The 16,392-nt window shown below is 39.6% G+C and overlaps 1 protein-coding gene across 1 annotated transcript in view; it reads right to left on the bottom strand.

Moving 5' to 3' along the window:
* Window positions 1-211: 211 nt before the first annotated feature.
* MYO5C (myosin VC) overlaps window positions 212-16,392 on the bottom strand; it is a 121,106-nt gene continuing 104,925 nt past the window's right edge. The window contains exons 39-41 of the mRNA XM_069596500.1: window positions 3,394-3,568; window positions 2,799-2,879; window positions 212-1,577 (exon numbers count right to left, since the gene is read on the bottom strand). Coding sequence (XP_069452601.1) covers window positions 1,425-1,577; window positions 2,799-2,879; window positions 3,394-3,568 — 409 coding nt within the window. The 3' untranslated portion in view covers window positions 212-1,424. The remainder of the gene's footprint in view (window positions 1,578-2,798; window positions 2,880-3,393; window positions 3,569-16,392) is intronic.

Genomic DNA, 16,392 nt, shown 5'->3' with positions numbered 1-16,392 from the left:
CTAATGCTGGCACAGTCTGGGAGCTACATGGAGATATAGCCAAAGAGGGCGTATTTACTTCCTCGCTAAAAAATTTTTATATGTGTTTTATGAGGTGTGATGGATCTGTAACATTTGCAGCATCTTTAAGTATGACCCTTAAAGAAAAGCATAAACCTTGTGCACTTAGGAAAAATGTAATCTCCTGGCAAATAAAATAATTTGACCCAGATCATGTGGTAATTTTATTGATTAAAATATTACAAAGTTCTACTTCTCATTTCTTCATATACAATATATCTGAGTGAACTAAATTAAATTATTTATGATATGAAAAGACATTATTACATATTGGAAGGGTGACATTGATTCATCATCATGGATTATTTCTACTCCTAAGGTATATGCCCATATTACAGAGTCAGCCATGGCCTGTGACTTTGGAAAGGTATGGAAGAGCACTGAGTTCACAGGCTAGGAGTGCTTATCAAGTCACGTTTTGTGCTCTGAAAGGAAGAAATAAGGAAACCTGGAGGAACAATGAATAGTCAGTTCCCACAAAACTTGGGAGATTTCTCAAAAGAAGGAACTGACATAATTTTTCAGTTATTTTTATGAGGAAATCTTAAAACATATTTGAATGCTGATAAGACAGAAAAAATCATTTAGGTTGCCTTTTCAAACTATTTTTTAAGTCATTGTATGAAAGATATTAAACAATGAAAAGTTATGGCAAATATGTTGGCAGAGAAAATTTAATGACGTGTTCTTTTGGAGGAGATGATAAATGATATGGGAGTTAGACTTGAATGATGTATTAGTTTTAAATGAATATTTACATAAAAATACTTCATGATTTATTTCAGATTGAATATTCTCTTAAAAATTAGAGGGGCCTGAAATAAATATTTTTTAATGCAGAAGTGTCTTTAGTAAAAAGAGTTAGTGAAGCACCCTCGCCCTCATCAAGCAAGCATGTGGGTGAGAGAATTTCTGATGGATCATGGTCAAATGGGATTATTTGAAAGACAATCCTGGACCCATTTGTGGCTTCATAAATATCTGGGCTTCCCATGAACCTTAGAAAACAGGATAAGCTGTGTCCCGAGAGCCTCACTCCCAATGGGTGGACCCTTATCACCAGATAGAGGCACCAGGCAGAAAATATGAGTATTGAAGGAATTCTAGTAAAATTTGGCTGAGATTCCAAAGGTAGATGTGGCCTTTCCAACCTCAACTGGTGTGTGTTAATTCTTACAAGATGATAGCGGCAGCACCATCACCATGAGCAAGAGGAGATGTGGCCCATTTGGGAGAATTCTTATTTTCTTCATTAAATCACATTCCAGAGCATTTCCAGTTCCAGTCAGGTGTAAGCCACATCCCTCTTATTTGAGCTTCACTGAGCTTTTGAAAGAAAAGTGCACTTAAGCCCTTTTCTCCTGCTATAATCTATTGAGAAAGCCAAGCTTAAAACTGCTGGGGATTTGGATCATTTCCAGAGCATGTGGAGAGGGAGTAAAAGGAAATGTGACTTGAAAGAGGTATTTGGTGTCCAACATCAGGTGTGAGGAATCCTCTCGGCTGGCGAGGAGAGCCTGAAATTAGAACCAGGGGGAAAATGAATAAGGGAACCAGTGCACTCTGCTGTGTTGCTGTCTGGAAGTCAAGAGTAAGGAAAACACAACAGTGAAAAACTTCTTTCAAAATCATGTGAGATAACACACAAAAGGGCTTTTCAACAGCACAGCACAAGGTGAAATGGTCTATTTGGGTCTTCCAGGCCAGCTCTCATGAAGACTTACTTGCTCTTTTTCACTTCAGAAGTTAATTTCCCCCAGGATGGGCTGACTGTAAATCAATCTAATTTCTATTCTTACCTATTCTCATGGCATAATTCTCAGCTTATGAGTGGAGCTCGGTATTAAATTTTTATTGCATTCACAATTATTTTTAGTTCAGTGGTTTGCAAACTTTTTGGTCTCAGGACCCCTTTAAAATCTTAAATTACTGAGGGCCCCAAACAGCTTTCGTGTGTGTGGTTAGAGCTATGGATATTTATCATATTAGTAATAAAACAATAATTTAAAATACTTATTAATTCATTAAAATAACAAGAAAAGCCCAAGACATGTTAACATATTTTTATTGAAAAATAACTCAAATTTGAAAGAAAATTTTATTTTATTTTATTTTATTTTTAAAAACTACTGAGAAGTAGTATTGTTTTTGGAATTTTGTAAATGTTAGTGACTGGCTTAATATGACAGGCGGGATCTTGTATCTGCTTCTGCATTCACCTGTAGTGCTTTGCTATTCTGGTTGCAGTGTGTGAAGAAAAGTCTGCCTCACACAGGTATATATTTGGAAAAAGGAAGACTTTGCGGACTCTCTGAAATTATCTCAAGGATCCACTCCTCCCCACCTCACCAAAGACTCTTGAATGAAACTTTGAGAACTGCTGCCCTAAGGCACTGGGAAAGAAACTTAAGGGATTAAAATAAGAAAAAATGAGTACGTAGGTTCTCTGTTTCCATTCAGCCTCTGTTCCCTTGTCTATGCTCAAAGCTGATGAGAAACGACACGCTGAAGGGATGTAGACTGTGAGTCATGGTTTTGGTGTTTTCAGTCCCTTCCCACCAGGGCTACAATGGGTTCTGAAAACAGGGGGAATCTGACAGGGAAGATTTCGGCCATTTTTCCTGTGTGCCTTTCCTTTGTATATTTGGTACATGTACTTTAATTCTGAACTTCTACAGTGGTCATTAAATATCGCTTTCTCATACTAAAAATTAAAAGGCACATCTTAAGCATCTCACCTGCACTTTGCGAACGAAGGATGGAGTCACTCTTTTCTCAAAGTCATCTATAGGTGTGTATGAATTAAGAATCTTTATGATCTGCAAACAATGCATAAGATGGTATAAGGCCACGAAAAGGATAACTTTGTCCATGAAATGATGGTTCCAGTGGTCTGGGAACAGTTGGGAATCACAAGTGGTTCTTTAATACTGTAATTTGGCTCTAGGATCCATGTGTTATTTTTTTCCCCAAGAAAAGAGAAAACAAGCTGAGAAGAGCACAGATGGGAGCAAGGACATCATATAATTAGATGACTGTGAGACAATTCCTCATTTCCAGCCTTCTCTACCCCTACATCCTCTCCCCTCCCCCCAACACATCTGTGGTTTTGTGGGCAGGGAATGTGCCATACGAGCTTTTAGGTTTTCAAGGTCTAGAGTTAGTATTTAATAAATGCTTGTTAGATACGTGGGTGGGCCATGGAGATATGTATGCTCCTCAAAGAGCACACAGAGATGCAGATGCACCCCATGCCAGCTAAGCCAGGAAAGGGGATGCCAGTCACATGATCTGCTGGCGAGGATCGGGGAGACACTGAACAAACCTGATTACCTGCACAGCAGACAGGGAGGTACAGCGTTCGTAGATCTCCTTGGCATCACTGTCGGTGGTCTTCTTGACCTGAAGCAACCATGCTGCCTGTGAAAGAGGCTCCAAAGTTTCCTTGGCCAAGTTGTTCTGTAGATTCTTATCTTTAAGCCATTCTTCTAAGTAACTGATGTTGCACCTGGAGTAAAAGCCAGAGGAGCAGAGAACAGTGGGTGATCCATTTAGAACACTTTAGGGGAAGGTGTAGAGTCCCCAAGCATGTCCTAACATGGTACCAGTGTTCACTAAGATCCTTAGGACCATGTCCAGCAGTTTCTTCATTTGTAACAAGAGGGGGTTGGGCCAGGTGATCAGCTCTCATGATCCATGATTCTAAGGATCATGATGGTATAGGGAGAGTGGCCATAATAGCAATAAACTTTGGAGAAAATCTGAGCAAAGAGCAGCGACTACAATAATTTATAAAACAATCTATTAATGTACCTTTAATAATAGATTTGAAAATATCTTAAAGGAAAAACTCATAATGATATTTGAAGAGGGGACTTCAGTTCAGTTCAGTTCAGTTGCTCAGTTGTGTCTGACTCTTTGCGACCCCATGAATCGCAGCACACCAGGCCTCCATGTCCATCATCAACTCCCGGAGTTCACTCAGACTCACATCCATCGAGTCAGTGATGCCATCCAGCCATCTCATCCTCTGTTGTCCCCTTCTCCTCCTGCCCCCAATCCCTCCCAGCATCAGGGTCTTTTCCAATGAATCAACTCTTCTCATGAGGTGGCCAAAGTATTTGAGTTTCAGCTTCAGCATCAGTCCTTCCAATGAACACCCAGGACTGATCTCCTTTAGGATGGACTGGTTGGACCTCCTTGCAGTCCAAGGGACTCTCAAGAGTCTTCTCCAACACCACAGTTCAAAAGCATCAATTCTTCAGTGCTCAGCTTTCTTCACAGTCCAACTCTCACATCCATACATGACCACTGGAAAAATCATAGCCTTGACTAGATGGACCTTTGTTGGCAAAGTAATGTCTCTGCTTTTTAATATGCTATCTAAGTTGGGCATAACTTTCCTTCCAAGAGGGGACTTACACTGGTATAAAAATTGTTTGAACTCTTTTCCTAAAGTAGCAGAAAATTTTCAACTGGTAGAAGGTTTTCTAAGTTCACTGGGGTTTCAATTCCAGTTTCTGTCACTTACTATCATAGGTTTATGAATTAAGAGGCATGGGTTTTAATCTCATCAATCTGTTTTGTGAGCCTGGAAAGTTACTCTACCTATCTTGGTAAATCAGGGTGTTGAGAACACTCACACATTGCTAGTGAGAATGTAAATAGTACAGCTGCTAGGGAAAACAAGCATTTCCTCAAAATGTTAAACACAGAAGTACCATCTGACCCAGCAACTCCGAATTGAAAGGTCCACACAAAAAAATCATGCACAAATGTTCATAGGAGCATTAATCATTATAGTAAAAAAATGAAAACAACCCTAATGTTCACCAGTTGGTGGAGAGATAAATAAACTGTGGTCTGTCTATACAGTAAGATGCTATTCAACAGTGAAAAGGAGGGAGATACTGACACATGCTGCTACATGGGTGAAATATGAAAACATTACACTAAGTGAATGAAGCTATTCCCCAAAGACAACATATTTTATGGTTTCATTTATTAAAAAATGTCCAGTATAAGCAAATCTGTAGAGAAAGAAAATATATTTGATGTTGCCATTGGATCAAAGAAAAAGCAAGAGAATTCCAGAAAAACACCTACTGCTGCTTCATTGACTACACTAAAGCCTTTGACTGTGTGGAGGACAACAAACTGGATAATTTTTAAAGAAATGGGAATACCAGATCACCTTACCTGCCTCCTGAGAAATCTGTATAAAGGTCAAGAAGCAACAGAACCGGATATGGAACAATGGCCTGGTTCAAAATTGGGAAAGGAGTACATCAAGGTTGTATATCATCACCCTGCTTATTTAACTTATATGCAATACATCATGTGAAATGCCGGGCTGGATGAAGCACAAGCTGGAATCAAGATTGCTGGGAGAAACATCAATAACCTTAGATATGCAGATAACACCACCCTTATGGCAGAAAGCGAAGAGGAACTAGAGTCTCTTGATGAAAGTGAAAGAGGACAGTGAAAAAGCTGGCTTAAAACTCAACATTCAAAAACAAGATCAAGGCATCCGGTCCCATCACTTCATGGCAAATAGAAGGGGAAACAATGGAAACAGTGACAGACTTTATTCTCTTAGGCTCCAAAATCACTGCAGATGGTGATGGCTGCCATGAAATTAAAAGACACTTGATCCTTGGAAGAGAAGCTATGACCAACCTAGACACCATATTAAAAAGCAGAGACATTACTTTGTCAGCAAAGGTCTGTGTAGTCAAAGCTATGGTTTCTCTGATAGTCATGTACGGATGTGAGAGTTGGACCATAAAGAAAGCTGAGCACTGAAGAATTGATGCTTTTGAACTGTGGTGTTGGAGAAGACTCTTGAGAGTCCCTTGGACTGCAAGGAGATCCAACCAGTCCATCCTAAAGGAGATCAGTCCTGAATATTCATTGGGAGGACTGATGCTGAAGCTGAAGCTCCCATATTAAGGCCACCTGATGCACAGAACTGACTCATTGGAAAAGACATTGACGCTGGGAAAGATTGAAAGCAGGAGGAGAAAGGGATGACAGAGGATGAGATGGTTGGATGGCATCACCGACTCAATGGACATGAGTCTGAGTAAACACCGGGAGTTGGTGATGGACAGGGAGGCCTGGCATCCATGGGGTTACAAAGAGTCGGACATGACTGAGCGACTGAACTGAAGTGAACTGAGGTGAGGAGGAGGGGACTCCTCAGTGGGATGTGGGTAGGGGATAAGACTGGCTGATACTGGGTTTAAGGTTTCTTTTGGGAGTGATGAAGCTTTTCTAAAATTATATTATGGTGATGGTTACATAATTCAGTAAATATACCAAACTTCACTGAACTCTACACTTTAAACAAGTGAACTATATGGCATGGAGATTATATATCAATGAAGCTGTTTAAGAAATTGAGTGAACTAGGTGATCTCTAAGGTCAGCTCTAGCTCTGACCTTCCAGATTAGCAACTCCCCATAGGTTATATCACTGGGCCAATAATGCTGAGTTAATGTATTCCATAAGGAGAAGTGTGAAATGACTTCTCTTGCTCTGGTAAGCACCCCCACCCCACCCCAACACTGTCATTGTCAATTTTGTCCCACTAGTTTAAGTTCTAATTACAGTAGATTCCTAATGGGCCTCCCATCTCATCCCTTCTAATCCATCCTATTCAATTCTGCCACAGTTTTTCTAAATCTGAATTTTGAGCATCTTAATCCTCCTACTCAAAAACCTGTATTGGGAGTTCTAGTTCTTGGTAAGCTGGAATAAGCACTCCATTTTGTGTCTCCCACGGAATGCAGTCATAAAACCTGGATGGAATGCCTGGAACAACTATTTGAGGACTTTGAAAAGTAAACAGTAGCAGGTGGTGTGGGGAAGAAGACCAGAATTTGAAGTAGCACCCAATTAATACTGAGTTTACCAGTACCTTCCCCTTGGCTAGTCACTGGTTTGAACTCAAAGCAGCCTGAAATTCAGCAGTGGACATTGCTGTCAACTAAAACCTCTAGGAGGAACCCTCCAGTTCTGGTTTGAGGTGCTGAAAAGGGGTGTCCTAATACTCTGAGAGAGGGTAGAAATTCTGTTTTTCTTGTTTCTCCTTTTCTTTCTTTTTCTTCACTCTGTTTGCGCAAGCCCCAAACAGTCCTATGGTGGTGGCAACAGGCTCCAGCAGCACACTAAAGCAGAGAGGAACTTCCTTCAGCTGGAGGAACTGTAGCTCAAGAGGATGGGGGTGAACACCTCTAGCTCTATCCTCCCACCACTTGACCCCAGATGGGGACATGTGCTGGGAGTGTAGCAGAGTGAGTGAAGTAAAGCCCAAGTTTTCTGTCTGGAGGACAAAAGAAAGGGTCCTCAGAGATCTGGAAAGTACCAGGAGTATTATGGAGAGGAAAAAGCTCGGGAAGGTGACCCTTAAATTTGCTGATAACTCCTGGGCACTCCCCTGAGCCCATGCAGGAATCTACACACTTAAAACTTTGAGGACTAAACTATGGACTGAGCACCACCCAAGTTTCAGACTGGCCACTGTGTGTCACACATAAGATAGAAGCAAATAGCATTACGAAGGCTTTGAAAACTGAGCTGACCAAGGAATCAGAATTATTCTCAGAACCTGAACCCCAGTGGGTTGATTATCTGATAAAAATATCAACATTCTCCACAGGATTTAAAGACTCAGTGTCTCATAATACTAGAGTATCCAGAATACAATTTAAAATTACTAGGCATATGAAACAGGAAAATCTCATCAGATTGTACAATGCAATTAATAGATACTAACTCTGAGATGACACAGATGTTGGAATCATCTGACAAAGGAAGCTATCACAAAATGCTCCAAAAAGTAAAGACAAACTATCTTGAAATACATGCAAAGACAGAAAATCTCAGAAAAGACACAAGATGTTAAAAAATAACTGAGAAATTGTAGAGCTGAAAAATACAGCAACAGAAACAAAAGAACTCACTGAATGGGCTCAACAGCAGAACAGAGTCAGAGAACTTCAAGGGACCAAACAAAGACTCTACAATCTGGAAGTCCAAAGGAAAAATATAAAGAACAGAACTTTAGGGGTAACAAAACAATGAAATCTCTAACATTTCTGTCACTGAAATTCCAGAAGGAAAGGAGAAAGTATGATGCAAACAAAACATTTGAAGAAATGGCTGAAAATGTTCCAAATTTGGTGAGATCCACAAACCTGCAGATTTAAGAAGTCCAGAGAATCTCAAAGAAGCTAAACTCAAAGAAATCCATACTTGGTCACATTATAATCAAACTGTGGTAAACTAAACACAAAGAAAAAAATCTGGAAATCAATAAGAGAAAAACTATGTATTATTTGTAGGGAAATAATAATTCAATGATTGTGCATTTCTCATCAGAAACCATGGAGACCAGAAAAAAGTGAAACATTTTAAAACTGATGAAAAAATGGACTGTCAGCCCAGACATTGGCAGCCTACAAAAACATAGTTCAGGAAGTATAGGTCAAGTATAGAAGGTGAGATAAAGATATTTTTAGATTAAAGAAAGCTAAGGAAATTTATTGCCAGTGAATCTGCTCTAAAGGATTACTAAAATAATTTTCTCAGGCAAAAGGAAAATGAGATCAAAATGAGATCTGGGGGGAACAAGTGAGACCTGAAACATTAGAAATGAAGAAATGGTAAATATCTGGATAAATATAAAAGACTATTTCTCTCCTTTTGAGCCCTTGAAAATATCCTAGGTAAACTGAAACTAAAAATTATAACACTGTCTGGTAGAGTTTTTGATGTATGTAGAAGTACAGAGTAAGACAACTACAGAATAAACCGAAGAGAGGAAAGGGGCCTATGTGACGGTAAGGTTTCTACATTTCACTTAATGTGATAAATGGCTGGGGCTCCAGACTTTCACTGAAGGGGGCCTGAGTTCAGTCCCTCGCTGGGGAACCAGGACCATGCATGCCATGCAGTGTGACCAAAAAATCCAAATAAACAGCTTTTAAAAATCCAATTTAAAAATAAAAGATATTGATTCCAAATAGATTGAAAAAAGGTAAGTATGATACTGTAATTTCTAGAGCAACCATTAAAAAAGATACAGTGAGATATAGAGAAAACACAATAGAGAAATTTAAAAAGGATGCCAAAAATGTTCAAAGAACCCCAAATAAGACAGAAACAGGAAATCAAAGAAATAAAAACCAGAAGGAACAAACAGAAAATAACAAAATGGTAGACTTATATCTAAATATAACATATATCAATAAATACATTAAATTAAAATGGTCTAAATATACCAATAAAGAAACAGAGATTGTCAGACCGGATAAAAAAATAAAAGGACCCAAATATATGCTGCCTATCACTTCATGGGAAATAGATGGGGAAACAGTGGAAACAGTGTCAGACTTTATTTTGGGGGGCTCCAAAATCACTGCAGATGGTGACTGCAGCCATGAAATTAAAAGACGCTTACTCCTTGGAAGGAAAGTTATGACCAACCTAGATAGCATATTCAAAAGCAGAGACATTACTTTGCCAACAAAGGTCCATCTAGTCAAGGCTATGGTTTTTCCAGTGGTCATGTATGGATGTGAGAGTTGGACTGTGAAGAAGGCTGAGCGCCGAAGAACTGATGCTTTTGAACTGTGGTGTTGGGGAAGACTCTTGAGAGTTCCTCGGACTGCAAGGAGATCTAACCAGTCCATTCTAAAGGAGATCATTATTAGTGTATAGGAATGCAAGGGATTTCTGTGTGTTGATTTTATATCCTGCAACTTTACTATATTCATTGATTAGCTCTAGTAATTTTCTGGTGGAGTCTTTAGGGTTTTCCATGTAGAGGATCATGTCATCTGCAAACAGTGAGAGTTTTACTTCTTCTTTTCCAATTTGGATTCCTTTTATTTCTTTTTCTGCTCTGATTGCTGTGGCCAAAACTTCCAGAACTATGTTGAATAGTAGCGGTGAAAGTGGGCACCCTTGTCTTGTTCCTGACTTTAGGGGAAATGCTTTCAATTTTTCACCATTAAGGATAATGTTTGCTGTGGGTTTGTCATAGATAGCTTTTATTATGTTGAGGTATGTTCCTTCTATTCCTGCTTTCTGGAGAGTTTTTATCATAAATGGATGTTGAATTTTGTCAAAGGCTTTCTCTGCATCTATTGAGATAATCATGTGGCTTTTATTTTTCAATTTGTTAATGTGGTGTATTACATTGATTGATTTGCGGATATTGAAGAATCCTTGCATCCCTGGGATAAAGTAGAAAAAGAAATTAAGGAAACAATTCCATTCACCATTGCAACGAAAAGAATAAAATACTTAGGAATATATCTACCTAAAGAAACTAAAGACCTATATATAGAAAACTATAAAACACTGATGAAAGAAATCAAAGAGGACACTAATAGATGGAGAAATATACCATGCTCATGGATCGGAAGAATCAATATAGTGAAAATGAGTATACTACCCAAAGCAATTTACAAATTCAATGCAATCCCTATCAAGCTACCAGCCATATTTTTCACAGAACTAGAACAAATAATTTCAAGATTTGTATGGAAATACAAAAAACCTCGAATTGCCAAAGCAATCTTGAGAAATAAGAATGGAACTGGAGGAATCAACTTGCCTGACTTCAGGCTCTACTACAAAGCCACAGTCATCAAAACAGTATGGTACTGGCACAAAGACAGACATATAGATCAATGGAACAAAATAGAAAGCCCAGAGATAAATCTGCACACATATGGACACCTTATCTTTGACAAAAGAGGCAAGAATATAAAATGGAGTAAAGACAATCTCTTTAACAAGTGGTGCTGGGAAAACTGGTCAACCACTTGTAAAAGAATGAAACTAGATCACTTTCTAACACTGCACACAAAAATAAACTCAAAATGGATTAAAGATCTAAATGTAAGACCAGAAACTATAAAACTCCTAGAGGAGAACATAGGCAAAACACTCTCAGACATAAATCACAGCAGGATCCTCTATGATCCACCTCCCAGAATTCTGGAAATAAAAGCAAAAATAAACAAATGGGATCTAATTAAAATTAAAAGCTTCTGCACAACAAAGGAAAATATAAGCAAGGTGAAGAGACAGCCTTCTGAATGGGAGAAAATAATAGCAAATGAAGCAACTGACAAACAACTAATCTCAAAAATATACAAGCAACTTATGCAGCTCAATTCCAGAAAAATAAACGACCCAATCAAAAAATGGGCCAAAGAACTAAATACACATTTCTCCAAAGAAGACATACGGATGGCTAACAAACACATGAAAAAATGCTCAACACCACTCATTATTAGAGAAATGCAAATCAAAACCACAATGAGGTACCACTTCACACCAGTCAGAATGGCTGCGATCCAAAAATCTGCAAGCAATAAATGCTGGAGAGGATGTGGAGAAAAGGGACCCCTCCTACACTGTTGGTGGGAATGCAAACTAGTACAGCCACTTTGGAGAACAGTGTGGAGATTCCTTAAAAAATTGCAAATAGAACTACCTTATGACCCAGCAATCCCACTGCTGGGCATACACACCGAGGAAACCAGAATTGAAAGAGACACATGTACTCCAATGTTCATCGCAGCACTGTTTATAATAGCCAGGACATGGAAACAACCTAGATGTCCATCAGCAGATGAATGGATAAGAAAGCTGTGGTACATATACACAATGGAGTATTACTCAGCCGTTAAAAAGAATTCATTTGACTCAGTTCTGATGAGATGGATGAAACTGGAGCCGATTATACAGAGTGAAGTAAGCCAGAAAGAAAAACACCAATACAGTATACTAACACATATATATGGAATTTAGAAAGATGGCAATGACGACCCTGTATGCAAGACAGCAAAAAAGACACAGATGTGTATAACGGACTTTTGGACTCAGAGGGAGAGGGAGAGGGTGGGATGATTTGGGAGAATGGCATTCTAACATATATACTATCATGTAAGAATCGAATCACCAGTCTATGTCTGACGCAGGATACAGCATGCTTGGGGCTGGTGCATGGGGATGACCCAGAGAAATGTTAAGGGGAGGGAGGTGGGAGGGGGGTTCATGTTTGGGAATGCATGTAAGAATTAAAGATTTTAAAATTTAAAAATAAATAAATAAATAAAGGAGATCAGTCCTGGGTGTTCTTTGGAAGGAATGATGCTGAAGCTGAAACTCCAGTACTTTGGCCACCTCATGCGAAGAGTTGACTCATTGGAAAAGACCCTGATGCTGGGAGGGATTGCAGGCAGGAGAAGAAGGGGACAACAGAGGATGAGATAGCTGGATGGCATCACTGACTCGATGGACGTGAATTTGAGTGAACTCCGGGAACTGGTGATGGACAGGGAGGCCTGGTATGCTGCAATTCATGGGGTCGCAAAGAGTCGGACATGAGTGAGCGACTGAACTGAACTGAACTGACACTTCAAATATTACACAAATAAGTTTACAACAAAAGAATGGGAAAAGGTATACTACGAAGACTGATATACTGATATCAGTTTGGGGGGCTCCAAAATCACTGCAGATGGTGACTGCAGCCATGAAATTAAAAGTATACTGATCCAATTAAAAAGCAGACTTTCAGACAAGATACAACTGACTCATTTCGCTCAGTCATGTCCTACTCTTTGTGACCCTGTGGACTGTAGCCTACCAGGCTCCTCTGTCTATGGGATTTTCTAGGCAATAGTACTGGAGTGGATTGCCATTTCCTTCTCCAGGGGATATTCCCAACCCAGAGATCGAACCTGAGTCTCCTGCATTGTAGACAGACGCTTTACCATCTGAGCCATCGGGGAAGTCCATAAAGTAGATGTTAAAGCAGAGAAAATTAACAGGGTGGGATAGAGAGAGACCCCCACATAATGATAGGAGGGTCAGCTCACCAAGATGACATAACAATGTTTAATGTGTATGCACCTTACTCAGAGTGTAAGAAAAACAGAGCTTCAGAATACATAATGCAAAACTGACAGATTGAAAGAATAGACACATTCAAAATTACAGTTGAAGACTTAATACACCTCTCAGTAGTCAACAGAATTAGTAGACAGAAAATCAGCAAGGATACAGAACAATGAAAAATGAAAGTGAAAGTGAAAGTCTTAGTCACCCCTCTGTCCATGGAATTCTCCAGGCAAGAATACTGGAGTGGATTGCCATTCCCTTCTCCAGGGGATCTTCCTGACCCAGGGATCGAACCCAGGTCTCCTGCATGGCAGGCAGATTATTTACTGTCTGAGTCACCAGGGAAGCCCCAAAAATACCAATGACAAATTGGGTCTGGTTGACAGAATATTCTACCCAACAACTGAAGAATGTATATTCTTTTCAACTGCATTTGGAATATTCACAAAAGTAGACTGTATTCTGGGTCATAAAAGCAAGTATTAACAAATTTAAAAATAACTGAAATCATATAAATTTTCTCATCATTTCATGGCAAATAGATGGGGAAACAGTGGAAACAGTGACAGACTTGACTTTATTGGGTTCCAAAATCACTGCAGATGGTGACTGCAGCCATGAAATTAAGAGACGCTTGCTCTTTGGAAGAAAAGCTATGACCAACCTACAAAGCATATTAAAAAGCAGAGACATTACTTTGCTGACAAAGGTCCGTCTAATCAAAACTATGGATTTTCCAGTAGTCATGTACGGATGTGAGAGTCGGACCATAAAGAAAGCTGAACGCCAAAGAACTGATGCTTTTGAACTGTGGTGATGGAGAAGACTCTTGAGAGTCCCTTGGACTGCAAGGAGATCAAACCAGTCAACACTGAAGGAAATCAGTCCTGAATATTCATTGGAAGAACTGATGCTGAAGCTGAAGCTCCAGTACTTGGCCGCCTGATGCAAACAGCCAACTCATTGGAAATGACCCTGATGCTGGGAAGGATTGAAGGCAGGAGAAGAAGGGGACAACAGAGGATGAGATGATTGGATGGCATCACCGACTCAATGGTCCTGAGTTTGAGCAAGCTCTGGGAGATGGTGAAGGACAGGGAAGCCTGGTGGGCTGCAGTTCATGGGGTTGCAAAGAGCCATGACTTAATGACTGACCAACAACAACAAATATAAAGTTTGTTTTTTTCAATGTAAAAGTATTTATAAGTTTGTGTTTTAAAAATAAATCTGGGAAAGTCTAAGACAAAGTGGGATGGTTGGGAACTCTAGCATCATAATCTACAGTGTATGTTAACCTGTGTGCATCTAGAGATCTTTTAAAAAATTGTGGTAGAAAATACATAACATAAAATTACCATGTTAACCATTGTAAGTGTATAGTATAGCATAGTAGTCTTAACTATATGCACCATGTTGTGAAACTAAGCTCCCAGAACATTTTGTAAAACTGAAACTGTACAAGCATTGAACAACAACTCCCTTTTTCTCTCTCTCTCATCAGCTCCAGGCAACCACCATTCTACCTTTTGTTTCTAAGAGTCTGACTGACAAAGTATATTCTTTAAGCACAACAAAACTAAACTAAAATCAATAACAGAAAGGTAACAAGAAAGTCTCTAAACACTTGGAAATTAAACAACACACACTTCTATACCATCTAAGAGTCAAAGAGTAAGACTTGAGGGAAATTAAAAAATATTTTGAATTGAACAAAAATGAACTGAACAACATACATCAAAACTGTGTGTTGGGGGATAGAGTTAAAGTAGTGCTTGGAGAGAAATGTATAGCATTAAATGCTTATTTTGGAAAAGTCTCAGAGCTAATAATCCAGGCTTCTACTTTAGGAACCCAGAAGAAAACTAAATGCAAAGTGGGTAGAAGGAATGAAAAAAGACAGTAACAGAAATCCATTAAATTAAAAAAAAAAAAGACAAAATCAGTGAAATCAAAACCTGGTTCTTTGAAAAGATCATAAAATTGATATACCTGTAGCAAGATTGACCAAGGAAAAGAGAAGACAAATTACCCACAGAGGAGTGGAAGAGGGGCCATTGCTACAAATTCTGCAGAAATTAAAAGAATAATAAAGGAATATTCTGAACAGTGATACACACATTACCTCAACTGTGATGAAGCGGACTAATTCCTTGAAAACCAAAAACTACCAGACTCACCTAAGATGAAATCTATGACCCGAATAATCCCACAACTACTAAAAACAAGAAACACAAAACACGAATCCATCATTTAAAGCCTTCTGAAAAACAAAAAACTCTGAGGGTGCTGCCATTCCCAAGGGACTAAAGCATGTATTTCTCATGCTGGCACTCTGCTCTGTCTCTAAGTCACCTTTCTAGATCCACCCATCACTCTGGTTCTCCTTTCAAGGAGGGCTATTCATACCCTGCCCTAAGCATCTCTTCACTGAGGCCTGTGCTCATTTCTCTAGTTCTTGGGCTGAAATCCTTCTTGTCCTCCAAGACCCAAGTCAATGCCTTTTGTATTCTCCCCAGATTCCCTCAGGACAACAAGCAATGTCTGTACTTGGGCCACATCATTCTGGTTCCTAACAGAACTGTCTCCACAGGCCCTACCTAGGTTCTTATCAAAGAACCCTGGGTGGGCTTCTTTGAAGGCTCAGTGGTAAAGAATCCACCTGCCAATTCAGGAGACACGGGTTCAATCTCTGATCCGAGAAGATCCCACTTGCCGTGGAACAACTAAGCCCATACACCATAGCTGTCGAGCCTGTGCTCTAGAGCCTGGAAGCCACACCTACTGAAACCATGAGCCACAATTACGGAAGCCCCCACACCTAGAGCCCATGCTCGGCAGCAAGAGAAGCTGCTGCGATGTGAAGCCTGCACACTGCAACTAGAGTAGCCCCCACTTGCTGCAATTAGAGACTTGCACAGCAATGAAGAGCCAGCAGAGCCAAATATATATATATATATATGATGCCTGGGCAAAATCACCACAATGGAACTTGCAATAAAAATGCTACTGTGGAGATAGTGAAATAAAGTTCCACATGAGATAATATTTTTAATAAATTTATGACTGCTGCTGCTGCTGCTAAGTCGCTTCAGCTGTGTCTGACTCTGTGAGACCCCATAGACGGCAGCCCACTAGGAACAAAAAAAAGAACTATGTACTAGGAAAACTTTTACATTTTCCCAGGAACTGGTCTGCTTCTCCGTGCCAGATGAGACCAGAGAGCTACTGGTGTTTTGCTTTTTTCTCCCGGCAGTCAGAAAGCCCAGTGCCTGTTTTCAAGCTACTCTGTCCACTCTTTATGTTTCTTTTCTTGGAGTTTGATTTTCCACTTGTGTTCATGTTTTGCTATTGCAGTGCTTACGTTGTCATGGTAAAATCATTGCCAGTCCTGAAGTACCTTG

The sequence above is a fragment of the Ovis canadensis genome, chromosome 7 (genome assembly GCF_042477335.2).
Source record: "Ovis canadensis isolate MfBH-ARS-UI-01 breed Bighorn chromosome 7, ARS-UI_OviCan_v2, whole genome shotgun sequence".
In the NCBI taxonomy this organism is placed as follows: Eukaryota; Metazoa; Chordata; class Mammalia; order Artiodactyla; family Bovidae; genus Ovis; species Ovis canadensis.
The sequence above is the reverse complement of the archived record's forward strand: the minus strand, read 5'-3'. Positions and strand labels throughout refer to the sequence as shown.